The sequence below is a fragment of the Pelophylax lessonae genome (assembly GCF_965119305.1).
Source record: "Pelophylax lessonae genome assembly, chromosome: 2".
NCBI lineage: Eukaryota > Metazoa > Chordata > Amphibia > Anura > Ranidae > Pelophylax > Pelophylax lessonae.
In genome coordinates, this window is record NC_138769.1 from 555,825,484 (window position 1) to 555,842,321 (window position 16,838).

Here is a 16,838-nt window from a genome sequence, read left to right on the forward strand (position 1 = left end):
TAGTGCTAGGGAGGGGGAATTTTTTTTTTGGGGGGGGAAGGGAGAGGATCTGAGCTGGGGGGGGGAGATAAGGGGCAAAGATTTGTGCTGAACTTGGGGGGGGGGGATTTGTACTGGAAGGAGGGGGAATTTATGCTTAGGGGGTGAGCATGCAGATTAGTGCTCCATTTTCGCTGACAGATAAGGATCATACATCTTTGGGGGGGGGCACAATTAGGCATGTTCGCCCTGTGCTCTAGATGACCTTTTCCTGGTACTGATCACATTTAACAGGACATCATCTCTAATGCTTTATGTGGTCACAAATCCACTATTACCTCCTTTTTAGTAATTCTGGATCAGGACGGGACCATTGTGTCCCGTCCCGACCCAGAGACATGATGGTCCAGACCCAGAGACACGATGGTCCCGTCCCATCGAGTCTCTGGGACGGGACGTGATGGGACCATCGAGTCTCTGGGACGGGACGTGATGGGACCATCGAGTCTCTGGGACGGGACGTGATGGGACCATCGAGTCTCTGGGACGGGACGTGATGGGACCATCGAGTCTCTGGGACGGGACGTGATGGGACCATCGAGTCTCTGGGACGGGACGTGATGGGACCATCGAGTCTCTGGGACGGGACGTGATGGGACCATCGAGTCTCTGGGACGGGACGTGATGGGACCATCGAGTCTCTGGGACGGGACGTGATGGGACCATCGAGTCTCTGGGACGGGACGTGATGGGACCATCGAGTCTCTGGGACGGGACGTGATGGGACCATCGAGTCTCTGGGACGGGACGTGATGGGACCATCGAGTCTCTGGGACGGGACGTGATGGGACCATCGAGTCTCTGGGACAGGACGTGATGGGACCATCGAGTCTCTGGGACGGGACGTGATGGGACCATCGAGTCTCTGGGACGGGACGTGATGGGACCATCGAGTCTCTGGGACGGGACGTGATGGGACCATCGAGTCTCTGGGACGAGACGTGATGGGACCATCGAGTCTCTGGGAGGGGACGTGATGGGACCATCGAGTCTCTGGGAGGGGACGTGATGGGACCATCGAGTCTCTGGGAGGGGACGTGATGGGACCATCGAGTCTCTGGCACGGGACGTGATGGGACGATCGAGTCTCTGGCACGGGACGTGATGGGACCATCGAGTCTCTGGCACGGGACGTGATGGGACCATCGTCTCACTGGGACGGACCATCGAGCAAGGCTTCACTTCCTGTTTCCCTTACTTGCTATGCTGGCGCCTGCACCCAAAGCCAATTGAAATATTGGCTCTGGTGATGACATTGATGGATCACTGGACAAGCAAGTGTCCTTATATTAAAACTAAGCAGCTACAGTATTTGTAGCTGCTGACTTTAATTTCTTTGGGGGGAGCCTGGAGCTCTTCTTTAAACTGTCCATAGATGAACTGAAATGTGGCCGGTTCAGCAGGACCGGACAAATTCTGATACATCTATGGGCAGGCTTCTTGTACTGAAGTTGATCGATCAACTTCAGTACAACCAGGCTTTGAGATTTTTTTATACGATCACTGAACGGCTAAATAAGGTTCACTTTATAGCTTATTGCGCAGATATGCGGAAAGTTTGACTTGGTTGGCAAAATAAATCTAAATTTAGTGTAGTAGGTACTATAAAATAAAAATATATACACTTACCAGACTCATCAACAATCGGTAAAGCAGATACACGGCGCTGAACAAAAATACCCAGAGCTACATAGACAGGAGTGTTGGGATGGACCATAGCAATGTTATCGTATGTTCCAATCTTCAGCTGCTCTAGCGTTTGAGTCACAAAAGCTGGCTTTTCCAGTTCAGACATCTGAAAACGCAAACAGAGAAAAGTGAAAAATCTAAGCCTGAAAGATGAAAGTAGAAGTCATAGATAGAAGGAGACTCACAAAAAGCTTGAGAAACTTGAGAATCCTCTTGTGCGTTAATATGTACAGTGTATTTCCAGAGTCTGGAGAAATGACTGGCAGACGATGAATGCGATTTTTAATCAGAGAAGAGACTGCATCAAATAGACTGAAGAGCAAAACAAATTAGGTGAATGTTGTAACAATTCCTAAGATAGACAAGTATTAAGTGTGACCAATACACACCTGGCACTGGGCGAAATGCTGACCAAAGGCTTGAAAGAGTCTTGTAAATACACTTCTAAAGAAAGTAAATAATTTAGCAAGTTTTAGAGCTCAGCAGCCATCTGATTATTTGCTCTTCCCATATTTTTCACACAAGTAATGGCAGATATTCAACTTGTAGGTTGACAACTCACCTCTCCAAGTCTCTATCTTATGTTCCTCCAGCTCATAAATTTGCACCTGATAACACATGGAGCAAAGTAACACTTCAGTAAGCCATCAGAGGTAAAGCTTATCATAAATTGCTCCTACTACTCACTGAACATCAATGAGAAAAAGACTAATAAAAAAAACGCCATAAAAGCTTCATTCTTTATATTTCATGTTACAGAACTAAAAGAAAAACATTTAATGCTAGGGTATATGAAATGTAAAGAATAATTCCAGGCATCGGCATGTTATAAGTAGTTACATTTGTCCAGCTTGGACTAATGTAACTATGTACACTGTATCCATAAAGTACCCACAGCGCTTCATCTTTCAACATTTTGTTATGTTACAGCCTTAATCCAAAATGGATTTATTCATTATTTTCCTCAAAATTCTACAAACAATACCCCATAATGACAACATGAAAGAAGTTTGTTGGAAATCTTTGCAAATTTATTATAAATAAACGAAAGAAAAAAAAAAGTCACATGTACATAAGTATTTACAGCCTTTGCTCAATACTTTTTTGAAGCCTTTGGCACCAATTACAGCCTTAAATATTTTGGAGTATGATGCTACAAGCTTGGCACACCTATTTTGAGCAGTTCCTCACTTTCTTCTTTGCAGAACCTCTCAAGAGCCATCAGGTTGGAGGGGAGAGCCAGTGCACAGCTATTTTAAGTTCTCTCCAGAGATGTTCAATCGGGTTCAAGTCTGGGCTCTGGCTGGGCCACTCAAGGACATTCACAGAGTTGTCCCATAGCCACTACTTTGTTATCCTGGTTGTGTGCTTAGGATCGTTGTCCTGTTGGAAGATAAACCTTCGTCTCAGTATGAGGTCCAGAGCGCTCTGGAGCAGGTTTTCATCAAGGATTTGTCTGTATATTGCTGCATTCATTTTTTGCCTTGATCCAGTTCCTTCTGCTTAAATACATCCCCACAGCATGATGCTGCCCCCACCATGCTTCACTGTAGGGTTGGTATTGGGCAGGTAATGAGCGATGCTGGTTTTCCTCCAAACATGATGCTTGCCATTCAGACCAAATACTTCAATATTTGTTTCATCAGACCAGAGAATTTTGGTTTCTCAAAGTCAGAGTCCTTCAGGTGTCTTTTGGCAAAACTCCAGGCGGGCTGTCATGTGCCTTTTACTGAGGAGTGGCTTCCGTCTGGGCACTCTACAATACAGGCCTGATTGGTGGAGTGCTGCAGAGAAGGTTGTTCAGCACTTTCACATGGGGGTGAATCTAATGTTTCTCTATATCCCGGTATTTACATTGCTTCTGGTGGCTTAAAATCGGATTAGAAAAATAGAAAACCAACTGCTGGCTTTCACATTGGAAGCGATCCAGTGGTCATAGAACCACCAGATTCCTTCTGCAGACGTCAGAAGAGTCCACTCTGTTATGGCAATAAAGTTCAGTGAAAAAAAAAAAAGGAAAAAAATTTAAGTTACACCCAAGCACTTAAATCCCTCAAATCACCCCCCACACACATACAAAACAAACAAACATGCTAATGGTGCCTACAACCAACATGCCAACAGTGTTGATTTTGCTAGATGTTGCATATATGGGGGGGTTGATCATTTACAGTTAACTCTAAACTGGTGACCTGTAAAGGCTATTAAAGTAAAAGCTATAGAGAATTTTGTGTACTGAAATTCGTTGCCTTGTGAAAGCAATTCTAGAGCTTGACATGTTTTCTGGCTTGTTACAACCACATCTTTTATATTTCCTCAATAAAAAAGGTAATATAATGCATTTGTGTGGATTAAAATTATCTTTCATGTATCTTTTGTGTATTTTTTCTGGAAAATTATTTTATTTATAGGTTTACATGAGCGTTACAAAACCGAGACTGCCTGTAGACACAGAATAGAACAAGCAACCAAAAAAAGAAAGAAATTCAAACAAAATAAAACTGGTACAAAAACCAAGGTAAAAACAGCCTTGCCTGTGGCTAGTACAGCACACTCAGTTGCTAGGGAGTATACAGGATATGTGGACCTCCCCATTTCTCTGGAACATAAACAAGCAATCAATATCTTACATTTAGTTTCTATCCACAAGTACATTTAATAGGCTTTAACCCTTCACATCTGGGTCAAGAAGACAGTAAAGTAGTACATCACATCAGATGAGAATAATCTGACACCGTGTGGGATGATTCAACCCTCCGTCAAACTTGTGCGGCACTCCCCTATTAGTATAGGTCGCTTTATAAAGTGGAAGGGCCCTATTGACCAGCACCTTCCAAGACTCAATAGTGGGGGCTGCAGTTTTCTTCCACGAGAGATTAGCTTTCTTGCATAATATAACAAAGTGAGCAAAGTACGTATGGCTCTAGTGGGGGCTAACCCATCCACTAATCCCGATAGACAGGTCCTCACAGATGGGCTAAAGGTAATAGATGTAATTGATTGAATACACTGAAGGTCTGGAGCCCAATAATCCCAAATAGCGAAGCAATTCCCAAAAAATGTGCATGGAATTTGCCCTTGGGACAGAGCAGCACCAAACATCTTCCCTAGCTTAGCAGGTGTCAAATAAATGCAGTGCAAAAACTTATAATGGATAAGGTGGTTCCTGGCAGAGAAGAGCCTAGTGAATGGAGCCTCCCACACATCCTCCCAGTCTTCCTCATCTAGATCGAGAACAGCTAACCACTTGGCTTTACACGTGCCAAGTAGTTTAGTCGTTTCTGGGAAGAGATGGCACTATATTACCAAAAGTATTGGGACACCTGCCTTTACATGCACATGAACTTTAATGGCATCCCAGTCTTAGTCTTTAGGGTTCAATATTGAGTTGGCCCACCTTTTGCAGCTATAACAGCTTCAGCTCTTCTGCGAAGGCTGTCTACAAGGTTTAGGTGTGTGTCTGTTTGACCATTCTTCCAGAAGCACATTTGTGAGGTCAGGCACTGATGTGGACGAGGAGGCCTGGCTTGCAGTATCTGATCAAATTCATCCAAAGGATGTTCTATCGCAGGGATCCTCAAACTACAGCCCTCCAGTTGTTGAGGAACTACACATCCCATGAGGCATTGTAAACCTCTGACATCCACAGACATGTCTAGGCATGATGGGAATTGTAGTTCCAGAACAACTGGAGGGCCATAGTTTGATGATCCCTGTTTTATCGGGCTGAGGTCAGCACTCTGCAGGCCAGTCAAGTTCCTTCACCCCAAACTAGATCATCCATGTCTTTATGGACCTTGCTTTGTGCACTGGTACTAGGGCAGCTGATAGGGCAGTACAACTGGCCCTGTTGTACCGGGCCTGGCCCCATTAGCTCTACAAGGGGGCCCGGGGCAGCAGTCCAGTTATTTTCTCCATGGTGAAAAAAAAAAAGTAGGATTTCACAAACACTTTTACTGGGGGGTATAAATAAATTTTCCTGGGCCCCATTAAGCCAACAGAGGGGCCCAAGAGGTGACTGCAGTAGAGGGACTTTTTTCTTATTTTCAGGCGCATGTGTACAAAGCGCCGTAGTCCAGTGATGATTTGCTGCCATATAGTTCCGGCGAGCTGGCTGCCACTGCCCACTGTGTTCCCTGATGGAGGGATATTACATTGCTCTGCTCAGCTCCCGCCTCCCGTCCTCAGCCTCAGGTGCTGCCACTGTGTGACGTCAGAAAACAGAAGCGATGAGGATTTTATTATTTCTGGGTTTTGTCTCATGTAACCAAGCCATTACCGACTTGAATAAGCATCTGATCAAACCGATCCTGGTTTGATTGGATGCTTTGGAGGCCAGAGGAGAGATTTGGTGTCTAACAGAGTCCAGACCTCTCCATAAAGAGGATCTGTCATGGCCCATGCTATCGCAAGGGATGTTGTTCATCCCTTCTGATAGCAATAAAAGAGATACAAAAGAAATGTAAAGATACAGTGTAAAAAAAATAAAGAAAAAAAAAAAGTTAAATAAAATAAAATGTAAAACTTTTTGTTAAAGCTCCCGATCCCCCGTGCTCATGCGCAATTGCAAACGCACACGTTAGTCCCGCACGTATATGTAAATGGTGACAAACCTGCATTTTGTTTTAAGGTGGGGCCAGGGGTGGGTCGAGGGTGGGGTTGAAGGGGGCCCCGTCAGGTAGGTTGTACAGGGCCCCATCATTTCTAACAGCAGCCCCGACTGGTCCAAATCATTTGGTGGAGGCAGGATTATAGTATGGGGTTGTTTTGCAGGGGTTGGGCTTGGCCCCTTTGTTCCAGTGAAGGAAACTTTTAAAGCGTCAGCATACCAAGACATTTTGGATCATTTTATGCTCCCAAATTTGTGGGAACAGTTTGGGGATGGCCCTTCCTGTTCCAACAAGACAGCACCCCATTGCACAAAGCAAGGTCCATAAAAAACATGGATGAGCAAGTTTGGGGTGGGGGAACTTGACTGGCCTGCACAGAGTCCTGACCTCAACCCGATAGCGAGCCTGGGCTTCTCATCCACATCAGTGCCTAACCTCACAAAAGCGCTTCTGGAAGAATTGTCAAATATTCCCAGAGACACAATCCTAAACCTTGTGGACAGCCTTCCCAGAAGAGATGAAGCTGTTATAGCTGAAAAGGGTGGGCCACCTCAATATTGAACTCTACGGACTAAGACTGGGATGACATTAAAATTCATGTGCGTGTAAAGGCAGGTGTCCCAATACTTTTGGTAACAGTGTATTTGTATACAGCAGACATAGGTTTGACTAAATCCTCATCCCTCAGCATGATCTTTAGACCTGAAGAAGTAACAGATACAGGAGTGCACCCATATTGCGCCTTGTAGGCATGTCACAACTGTATGAATCTAAAAAAACTGGGCATTTGGGAGATGGAACGAGGATTTTAACTGATTGAAAGGTTCTCAACATCTCATTGTGCATGATATCAGCAAGCAGCAAGTTTTTATAACACCATATCTCGTCCATACTATGGGGTCTTTATACGTATAAAAGTGAGGAAGGGTTGAGTTTTTCCACAGCAGAGTATGAGGAAAGGGACCTCCAAATTCAGCCCCATAAGGTACCTTCCAGGCTCGCATTACAGATTACATAGAAATGGTTTGGGCAGGGGAAATCCATTTCCTCTGTAAACCAAGGGGGGCAGTGCAACGCAAGAGTCTACTACCACTGCTTCTAGGGCTTCTGCTGCATCATCAAGGAGGCTAGTCAACCACCAATGTGCAAATACAAGTTCCCAAGCCAGAAAGTGCTTGGAAGGAGTGGGGCCTGGTGGTGCCTACCTTTTTACAAGGTTGTTGCAATACTGCTAACCTGATCCTAGGGGCATTACCCTGCCATAGAAAATCAGAGATCAGGCTATGCAGGGAGGTAAAAATAGCTTTAGGAACCTACACTGGGGAGTTTCATACTACTTTATATACAGCAGTAAGGTAAAGTCAGAAACAGCATTGGTAATGTATAGTCCTAGATATTTCAGGTGTGTCACCCATTGTAAAAAGGTACAATAGCGGATGAGGGCAGCCCAGCTGATCTACTGAGGGGGGGGGGGGGGGGGAAGAACCTTGGACTTATGCCAACTGACATGTAGACCAGAAAAGGATGCCACACATTCTAAAACACTCAGCGCAGAGGTTGAGGATACACCTGGGTCCTCTAGAAACAATACCAGGTCATTGCCATACAATGTGTCTTTCCTTCTAAGCTACCCACCAGTATACCACTTACCACATTTATTTGAGTGGCTTTAGCAGACATAAAGCCCATCTGATCAGAAGACACTAGGAGGTACAATACTTTGGTAAGTCTAGTGGCTAATATTTTAGTCATGATTTTCAGGTCCATATTAAAAGGAGGGCCTGTAAGACACACATTGTAGGGCAGGGATATGCAAACTCTGGCTCTCTAGATGTTGCAGAACTAAAAGTCCCATGAGGCATAGCAAGACTGACAGCCTCAAGCATGACACCCAGAAGCAGAGGCATGATGGGACTTGTTTTGCAGCAGCTTAGCCAGAAGAACCACATTGGCTTCGCAAATGTATTGTGGTAGGCGATTTGTTCGCAAGCACTCCTTATATAGATGGAATAATTGGGGTGATAAATCCTTAGCATAATGCTTGTACCATTTAACTGGAAGCCCATCAGGCCCCGGGACTTGCAGTTGGGATAGGAGCCAATTGCAGATGTAACCTTCTCTATGGTAAATGGAGCATCAAGCACAGCCCTTATCTCATTAGAAAGAACCGGTAGTGGGATACCACTTAAAAAGGCTGATAAGTCTGCAACAACAACAGCTTTTAAGGGAGAGTAGATAGAGATGTGTAAAATTCAACGAACGTCTGAAGAACTCCCTAGCCTGAGGTCTAAAGAATATTGCCATGGGAGTATAAGAGATTACTGTGGGAGAATGGATATCCGTGGTCAACAAGGCCAGTAACTTCCCATTTTTGTCACCCTTTTCAAATAGATTTTCAACACGCTTTTGGGCAATATAAACTGTATTTCAAGAATAGATCCCTCCTAGCTTGCTGAAGGGCTGACAAGGAGGATGGGGAGGGGACAGCCGCATGTGCTTGAGCGCAAGCAATCTCCTTCTCTCCTTGATCGTACTATAGGAGGTTTCCAAATTTGGGGTCCTAGAGGGGGTAAGAGGTATCTATAGAAAAATCTAGATTATTAAAATTCCCTGCTCTTAGGGCCTTCAATGGCATAAGAGCTGCTAGTTTATCCAAAATTGTATAGAGAATGGCTTTATAAAATGGAGGAGGGGGCACATAAACACAAATCACCACTAACATACATTTCCAGGATAACAGCCATGTATCTTCCCTCAGGGTCAGAGAACAATTGTCACAAAACACATCTTAGACATTAATGCCGTAAAAAAAGAGACTCCTCTTGCGTAAAAGGAAAATGTAGTGTGAAATATGAAAAAAAGTAATCATGGAAAAGAAAAAGGGGTAAAAACAATCAAAAATAGATTCCCGTTTCTCTGGCAACTAAATTAATAAAAAAGGCCAGAGAGAGTTCATAGCCCCAAAACTAGAACACACTAGAGTGACAGTCAGGGGGTGAACCTAGAGAAGACTTGTCATTGTGTCTTCCCAACAGAGGCAAAACTGGATTAATAAAACAGAGGAGTTCGATGCATTATCACAAATATATTCCAGGTCAGACACCAGAACACTCATTTCAGGTCAAGGAGTCCAGCCACTCCGTAGCCAAGTCTCAACTTGCTAGGGTATAGTGTATAGTATAGGGTATACTGTAATTCTGGAGATAAAACAGTAAAGAAGTGCAGCACAGTATTCTCGTAACATAGATTTTGTTGCTTCCAAGCCTCATCCAGAATAAAGGTCCCTGTCCCTAAAGTTCAGGAATCAGACCAGGAGTGGCCAAGGAGGCGTGCCTGGAGGTCTGGAACTGGTGGGGACCCTGTGCGCCTTTTCAACTTAGTAAATCTGGGAGACCTGCTGCAGAACTTGCTTAAAGAAGCTTTCAGCAAAGATGGCAGGCTGATCCTCTTCAAGGATCCCCTGGAAGGCGAGGTCCATTTTCAGCATTGTCCGAGCACACCATTAGAAGTTGCACTGTGCGTTGCAGCTCAGCCATGTGGTATCCTCCACATCCAAAATGCGGGTCTCAGAAGTACCCAGGCGGCCCTCGATCTTGTCCAGATTCTGCCTAATGTGCCCACATTCCAGGGCCAGGGTATATATTCCGGACATTTGAGTTGTCTTTCCTGACTTAATAGCCAATGTGGCAGATTTTGGTTTAATACAGACTAAATTAACAGTTAAGTAATCTAGCACTGAGAGAATGAAAATTTTGTAAAGGCTTTCTGGGAAGCTGTACTATACACACTGTGTAAAAACTTCAGGGTGCCCAACACTCTAAAACTGAATTAACCTCTGAAAAAATAAGAGTGGAGAGTCTCCAGTATAATATGCCCTCAACCAAACTGCAATAATAAAACCTGACTAGGATTCCAAAGCTTCACTATATGCCTGTATTTCCTTTACCATCAACAAGAAAATAAAAAAATAAAAAATCAAATACAAAAACATGCTCAAAGTCTGTGGTACTGGTACAAAAATACAAACATATTTTGTTCACAAAAATATCATATAATCTCCACATTAAAACACTTGATCAAGTGAATTTAAAAGAAAAAATAAAATCAACATTCTCCTAGGCATCTGAAATGCCCCCACCCCTTTTTTGTGTAGGTTTAAATATTAGGATGCAAAAAATCTGAAATTGACATATCCTGTCCCATAGGTATATAAGCATATATGGATGACAATTTTTTTTTTTTCGTCAAAGTTTTTCAATATATTCCATGAGATCCAATAGATAATCAGTGACGATAAATATTATAGCCGTCAAATATACATTATCTCATAAAAATGAGTACACCCCTCACATTTTTGTAAATATATTATATCATTTCAAGTGACAACACTGAAGAAATGACACTTTGCTACAATGTAAAGTAGTGAGTGTACAGCTTGTATAACAGTGTAAATTTGCTGTCCCTTCAAAATAACTCAACACAAAGCCATTAAAGTGTAAACCGCTGGCAACAAAAGTGAGTACACCCCTAAGCTAAAATGTCCAAATTGGTCCCATTTAGCCATTTTCCCTCCCCGATCTCATGGTGAGCAGGTGTGTTAAATTTTGTGTTATCGCTCTCACTCTCTCATACGGGTGAAAAATAAAATCAGTAAAATCCATTTCTCTAAAGTTCATTGATGGACACAGCTCCTGATCTTCTTAACCATTGGGTATACTGCCCCCTACAGAAGTAGAACACTAGGCAGAAAAAAAGTCTGGCTATGCCTATGGGCAATCCCAGGGGGTATACTCCCTCTCTCTGCTATAGATACTCAGTTTTGTTACAAGCAGTGTCAGAAGAATTACAACTCAGAGAGGTGGGTGCTGTGTCCGTCAATGAACATCAGAGAAATGGATTTTACAGCAAGTCAAAAATCCCATTTTCGCTTTCATTCATTGACGGACACAGCTCCTGATCTTCTTAACCATTGGGACATCATAAAGCAGTGTTAACCGTTTGCCGACTGCCGCAAGTACATATACTGCGGCGGTCAGCCCCTCACAGGCAAAGTGACGTACGGGTACGTCGCTAGCCTGTGAGGCTCTGGGGAGCGAATGCGCGCCGCCGGAGGCGCGCTCCTGCTCGGTCACGGACCCCCCCCCCCCCCGTGTGTGTGCACTCGCGATCGTCCGTTAGAGTTGATGTAAACAAAGCCGCCTGTCATTCTCCCCTGTGTAAGAATAGTGATTATACGGTTCTACTATGTAGGACCATTGATTACTTTTCCTACACCTCAAGCCACAGCCAATCACAGTTAGAATCACGCCCCTAGGGACACACACAACCCCTCCCTCTCAAAAAAAGTTAACCCCTTCACTGCCAGTGTCATTTTACAGTAACAGTGCATATGTATAGCACTGATTACTGTAGTAATGTCACTGGTAACCCCAAAAGTGTCAAAAATGTCAGTCAAGGGTCCGATCTGTCCGCCGCAATGTCGCAGTCCCGCAAAATAAATAAATAAATCGCAGATCGCCGCCATTATGCGTTAAAAAAAAAAAAAAAAACAACAAAAATGACAAAAGTCTTTCCCTTAGTTAGTAAACGCAATAACTTTTGCGCAAACCAATCAAAATACGCTTTTTACAATTTTTTTTACAAAAAATATGTAGCATAAAACAAATTGGCCTAAAATGTTAAAAAAAAATTTAGATTTTTACATTTTTGGGGGGAATTTCATATAAAAAAAAATGTGAAAAATATGTTTTTTTTTTTGCAAAATTTACGCTCTTTTTTTGTTTATAGCGGATGATAAAAAAAAAAAAAAAAAAAAAAAAAAAAAAAAAAAAAAATCGCACAGGTGATCAAATGCCACCAAAAGAAAGCTCTGTTTGTGGGAAATAAAGACGTGAAATTCGTTGTGAAAAAAAGACGTCAAATTTGTTTAGGTACAGCGTCGCAGGACCGCGCAATTGTCCGTTAAAGTCACGAGGTGCCGAATCGCAAAATAGGCCCTGGTCAGGAAGGGGGTAAAATCTTCCGGGGCTTAAGTGGTTAAACATGAGGGGTGGGAACAGCGAAAAATATTCCCAAGGCTAAATATAGAAAAACCAGGTAAAGAGGAGCTCAACCAAAACTGGAGCCCATCTGCAAAAAAAAAAAAAAAAAAAATACACCCTCAGAAGACCAGGCCCTTTAAACAGCAGCCTGCAAAACCTTACGCCCAAAAGGAAGCATCCGCAGATGCCAACACGTCCACTTTAAAGAACTTTATGAAAGTGCATCAACGACCAGGTGGCCTCCTTGCAAACCTGCATCACTGACGCCTGATGACGGAAGGCCCTGGAGGCACTGAGAGCCGGAATAGAGTGCGCCTTGACAGGGAAAGGAGGAACCTTACCCCTGATGGAATAGGCCTAAATCACTGTCTGTCTGATCCATCTGGAAATGGTCACAGAGGAAGCTGACAACCCTTTCCGAGGCCCACCCGTAAGCACAAATAGGGAGTCTGATTTCCTAACAGACTCCGTAGCTGCCAGGTACACCCTATTCCCCCGGACCCCATCCAAGGCATGCAAAGCAATTTCCTTTGGATGTTTTGGCCTGGGACATAGGGAAGGCAACACAATGCCTTCATTAAAATGAAAATAAGAGAGATCCTGAGGAAGGAACGACGGACAGGGGCGAAGAACCACCTTACCACTGTGAACCACCAAGTAAGGTGAACGACAGGGTAACGCCGCCAATTCTGACACCATGCACGCAGTGGTGAAACCCCCAAAAAGGCCACCTTCTGGGACAGCGTAAGCAGGGGAATCTCCCGAAGATTCTCAAAAAGGAGGCTTCTGGAGGACTGAGCACCAAATTCAGGTCCCAAGGAGGCAACAGAGACCGCACTGGAGAGGTCAAGTGCCTAACTCTCTGATGAAAAGTACACACCAAGGAGTAGGTGGCCAAGGGCCATTGAAAGAAGACCACCAAGGCCGACACCTGACCCTTGATAGTACTTAAGGCCAGTTTCTGCTCAACCCCCTATGGAAGGAAGGTCAAGATCCGAGCCACCGAAAAAAGAGCGAATGGCAGATCTTCCTAGAAGTAGATTTTCTAGCTTTTAACAGCGTTGGAATCACCAAAGCAGATAAATCTCTATCCATCAGCACCTCGAATTCAACAGCCAAGCCGTCAAAGCCAGAAACTCTAAAAAGCAGGATGGAAGATATCCCGAGAGGAAGCTTCCAAGGAATGTCAGCGACCAGCAGCACCAAATCGGTGTACGAAGCCCGACGAGGCCAGTCCAGGGCCACCAAGATGACCAGAATCCTTTCTGCCTCGATCCTGCATAGAAGTCTTGGCAGGAGCTCGAGAGGAGGGAAGGCGTAAATCAGACAATACTGACCCTCCGGGGCCTCCATTGCGGCGTCCATCCCGTGACCAAGCCACAAACCTCTGCACCTTTCTGTTGAGCTGGGTTGCCAACAGATCCACCTCGGGGATGTCCCACCGGAGACACAACTGATGAAAAACCTCCGGATGAAGGGACCACTCCCCTTGGTCCAACGCCTGCTGACTGAGGTAATCCGCCTTCCAGTTTTCCGACCCCCGGGAATGTGTACGCCAGAGAGGGCTGGAACAAACCTTTCTGCCCCCCTTAGAATGCCAGCTACCGCCAGAGTCGCCAGGACACTTCTTGTGCCCCCCCCCCCCCGGTGATTGACATAAGCCACGGCCATGGCATTGTCTGAGTGAATGCACACTGGACATCCCTAAAGACGATCCGTCCAATGTTGCAGGCACAGTATGATCGCTCGGAGTACCAAGACATTGATCGGTAGTCTGGACTCTTCCAGTGTCCAGACCCCCTGAGCAAAGATTTTGCTGAGGACGCCTCCCCCACTGGACAGGCTGGCATCCGTGGTGACCACTGTCCATTACAAGGGGAGGAAGGATTTGCCCAGCCGAAGCACGAAGCCACCATATCAGAGACTCCTTTGTTTCCCAACTCAGCCGGACCGGCTTGTCTAGAGACTGCAAAGTCTTGTCCCCTTTGGCCAGAATCTCCCTTTGCAGGGACCTCGTATGGAACTGTGCAAACGGAACCCCCTCGAAGGTAGACACCATCAGGCCCAGCACCTGCATGCAAGTCCGGAGGGGTGACCAGCTGTCTGACAGCAGTAGACAAATTGCAGCCTGCAATTTCTGGAGTTTGTTCAGAGGAAGGAGCACTCTGGCTAAGGCAGAGTCTTGAGTCAGATCCAGATAGTCCAGCTTCGTGAACGGAACCAAAACAGACTTCTGAAAATTCAGAATCCAGTCAAATACCCTCAAGTTCGTAAGGTGATTTCCAGGTTTTCAACATGAGCATTAGGAGATTTCGCTCGCAGAAGGAGGTCGTCCAAGTAGCCCAGTACCGCGATTTCCCATTGCCCTAACAATGCTAGCACCGGGGCCAACACTTTCGTGAAGACCCAAGGAGCAGAAACGAGACCAATAGGTAACCCCACAAACTGATAATGCTCCTCTCTCACGGCAAAGTGGAGAAAGCGCTAGAGACCGACACATAGTGAAACGTGAAGGTAAGCGTCCTTGATTTCGATGGAGGCAAGAAAAATCCTCCTGATGCAGGGAGGCCACCACCGTGCGAACGGACTCCATTCTGAACTTCTGCATCCACAAAAAGCAGTTCAGGGCCTTGAGGGTAAAGAATTGGACTCGCCTTGCCTTTCTTCCTGGAGACTGTAAACAGGTTTGAGTAAAACCCCTGAAAACATTCCATAATCGGAACCATCATCCTTTAAAGAAAAAGGTCTTGCACCACCCCAAAAAGAGCCTGTAAGCAAACCAGGGACAGTTGCACGTTGGATGGAAGAACCTTTCCGGAGGGGTAAGAACGAAACTCGATCTTGTAGCTGGACCCAATGACCTCGTGGACCCACCTGACTTGTACCAGGGGAGTCCACCTGTCCGGGAACCAGCGAAGACGTCCCCCCCCAACCCAGATATGTGTGAGGGTACACATGCTGAAGGGGCCTTGTCCGTGGGTCTGGAGAAGCCTGCTCTTGACTTGCCAGCCCAAGTTCGCTTGGAACCTCAAGACGAAGCCCCGAAGGGCTGTGATCCCTTGTCAGTCGAACCTGAGAGAAGAAAAAAAACACTTATAAACCCTGAAGGAGGGCCCACGTCTATGACAAGGGTTCTTGCCCTTAGATGCCTGTGGAAAAAAAAAAAAAAAAGGTACTCTTCCCCCCCCTGTGAGAACTTTAATGATGTCACCTAGCGTAGCACCAGATGATCTCCTTGAAAAGGAAGATCAGTCAAGGTCTTTTTAGAAGTCTAGTTCTCAGACCACCATTTGAGCCAAAAGACACACCGAAGGACCACCGCCGAAACAGAGAGCCGAGCCACTAGGGAAGCCGCAAGCAAAGAGACAAGCAAAGAGACATCACAAATAAATTGCAGCCCCTGTGCCTGCTGGCCCCCCCAGCTCAGCAAAGCCAGGGGGGAGCTACTCCCTCTCCAGGTCATGGCGCAAAAGCCTAGCCCATTCGGTCAGAGTCTGCAACACCAGGGCAATGGTGAAAATCGGCCTCCGTGCCGAACAAGCCAGGGTGTACATATTGCGGACCGTGGACCACAACCTCCGCCTTACTGTCAGCCAGGTCCTTAAAGGTCGGGGACTCTTCAACCGGAATCATGGTTGCTTTGTTTAATCTGGAAACCGGAGGGTCCACCACCGGTGGAACAGTCCACTTCTTAAGAAGGGACTCCTCAGAGGTATCGCCTATTAAAATCGCTGAGGGACCCCAAGGGGACGCTTTGGTCGTCCCCACTATTCAGTGACAATTCTGTCAATATAGAAGGGGAAAGGGAACACTTCTTTCACTCTGGATGGCTTGAACGCCAAAGGGAACCTGCACCTCCGCCGCAGCTTCCTCCTTCTTTAAGGTCTCACGCACAGCTACAATCAGTGCGTCCACTAGTCCCTTTTTGTACGAAGTTGCAGACGTGGAGGAATCCTCCTCACGATCTGAGGATTCAGGGAACATGGTCACAGACCCAGCAGGGTGACCCACGTCCGAATCAGATTTAGGATCTGATGAGACAGATGAGGCAGGGGAAGCCGGAGGTGCTTTTTGCAAGCCCGTTGCCCAAAAGCCACCTCCATCTGGGACACCAAGGACTCCAGGACCGCCGTCACTGCATCGATAGATGGATGGATGGGATCCGGAGGGCCCATCAGCCCTTAGAGAGGGGATCAGGTGGGGAGATATGCTCCAAAGACTCAAGGGGGACTCCAGAAAAATGTGTAAAACACTGCTAAGGGACAACTCCATTGCTCTGACAGCCCACCCGGTGGCCAGCACTAATCAATCCTCAGTAGAGAGGGAGAGGACCCCACCAGACTCCCCACCCTGCAGAAACCAGGCACCGCATCTACCAGGAGAAACTGCACAAACAGCAAATGAAAAGATCCAGAAGTCAGAACCAGGGGATGAGGAGGGGCTACCACCACCGAAATCA

General features: G+C 45.8%; 1 protein-coding gene across 1 annotated transcript in view; it reads right to left on the reverse strand.

Moving 5' to 3' along the window:
* Positions 1 to 16,838, reverse strand: part of PRKAG1 (protein kinase AMP-activated non-catalytic subunit gamma 1) — a 56,738-nt gene that overhangs the window by 18,592 nt on the left and 21,308 nt on the right. Inside the window, exons 6-9 of the mRNA XM_082246767.1 lie at positions 2,291 to 2,336; positions 2,118 to 2,172; positions 1,914 to 2,040; positions 1,669 to 1,834 (exon numbers count right to left, since the gene is read on the reverse strand). Of these exons, the coding sequence (XP_082102893.1) occupies positions 1,669 to 1,834; positions 1,914 to 2,040; positions 2,118 to 2,172; positions 2,291 to 2,336 (394 nt within the window). The remainder of the gene's footprint in view (positions 1 to 1,668; positions 1,835 to 1,913; positions 2,041 to 2,117; positions 2,173 to 2,290; positions 2,337 to 16,838) is intronic.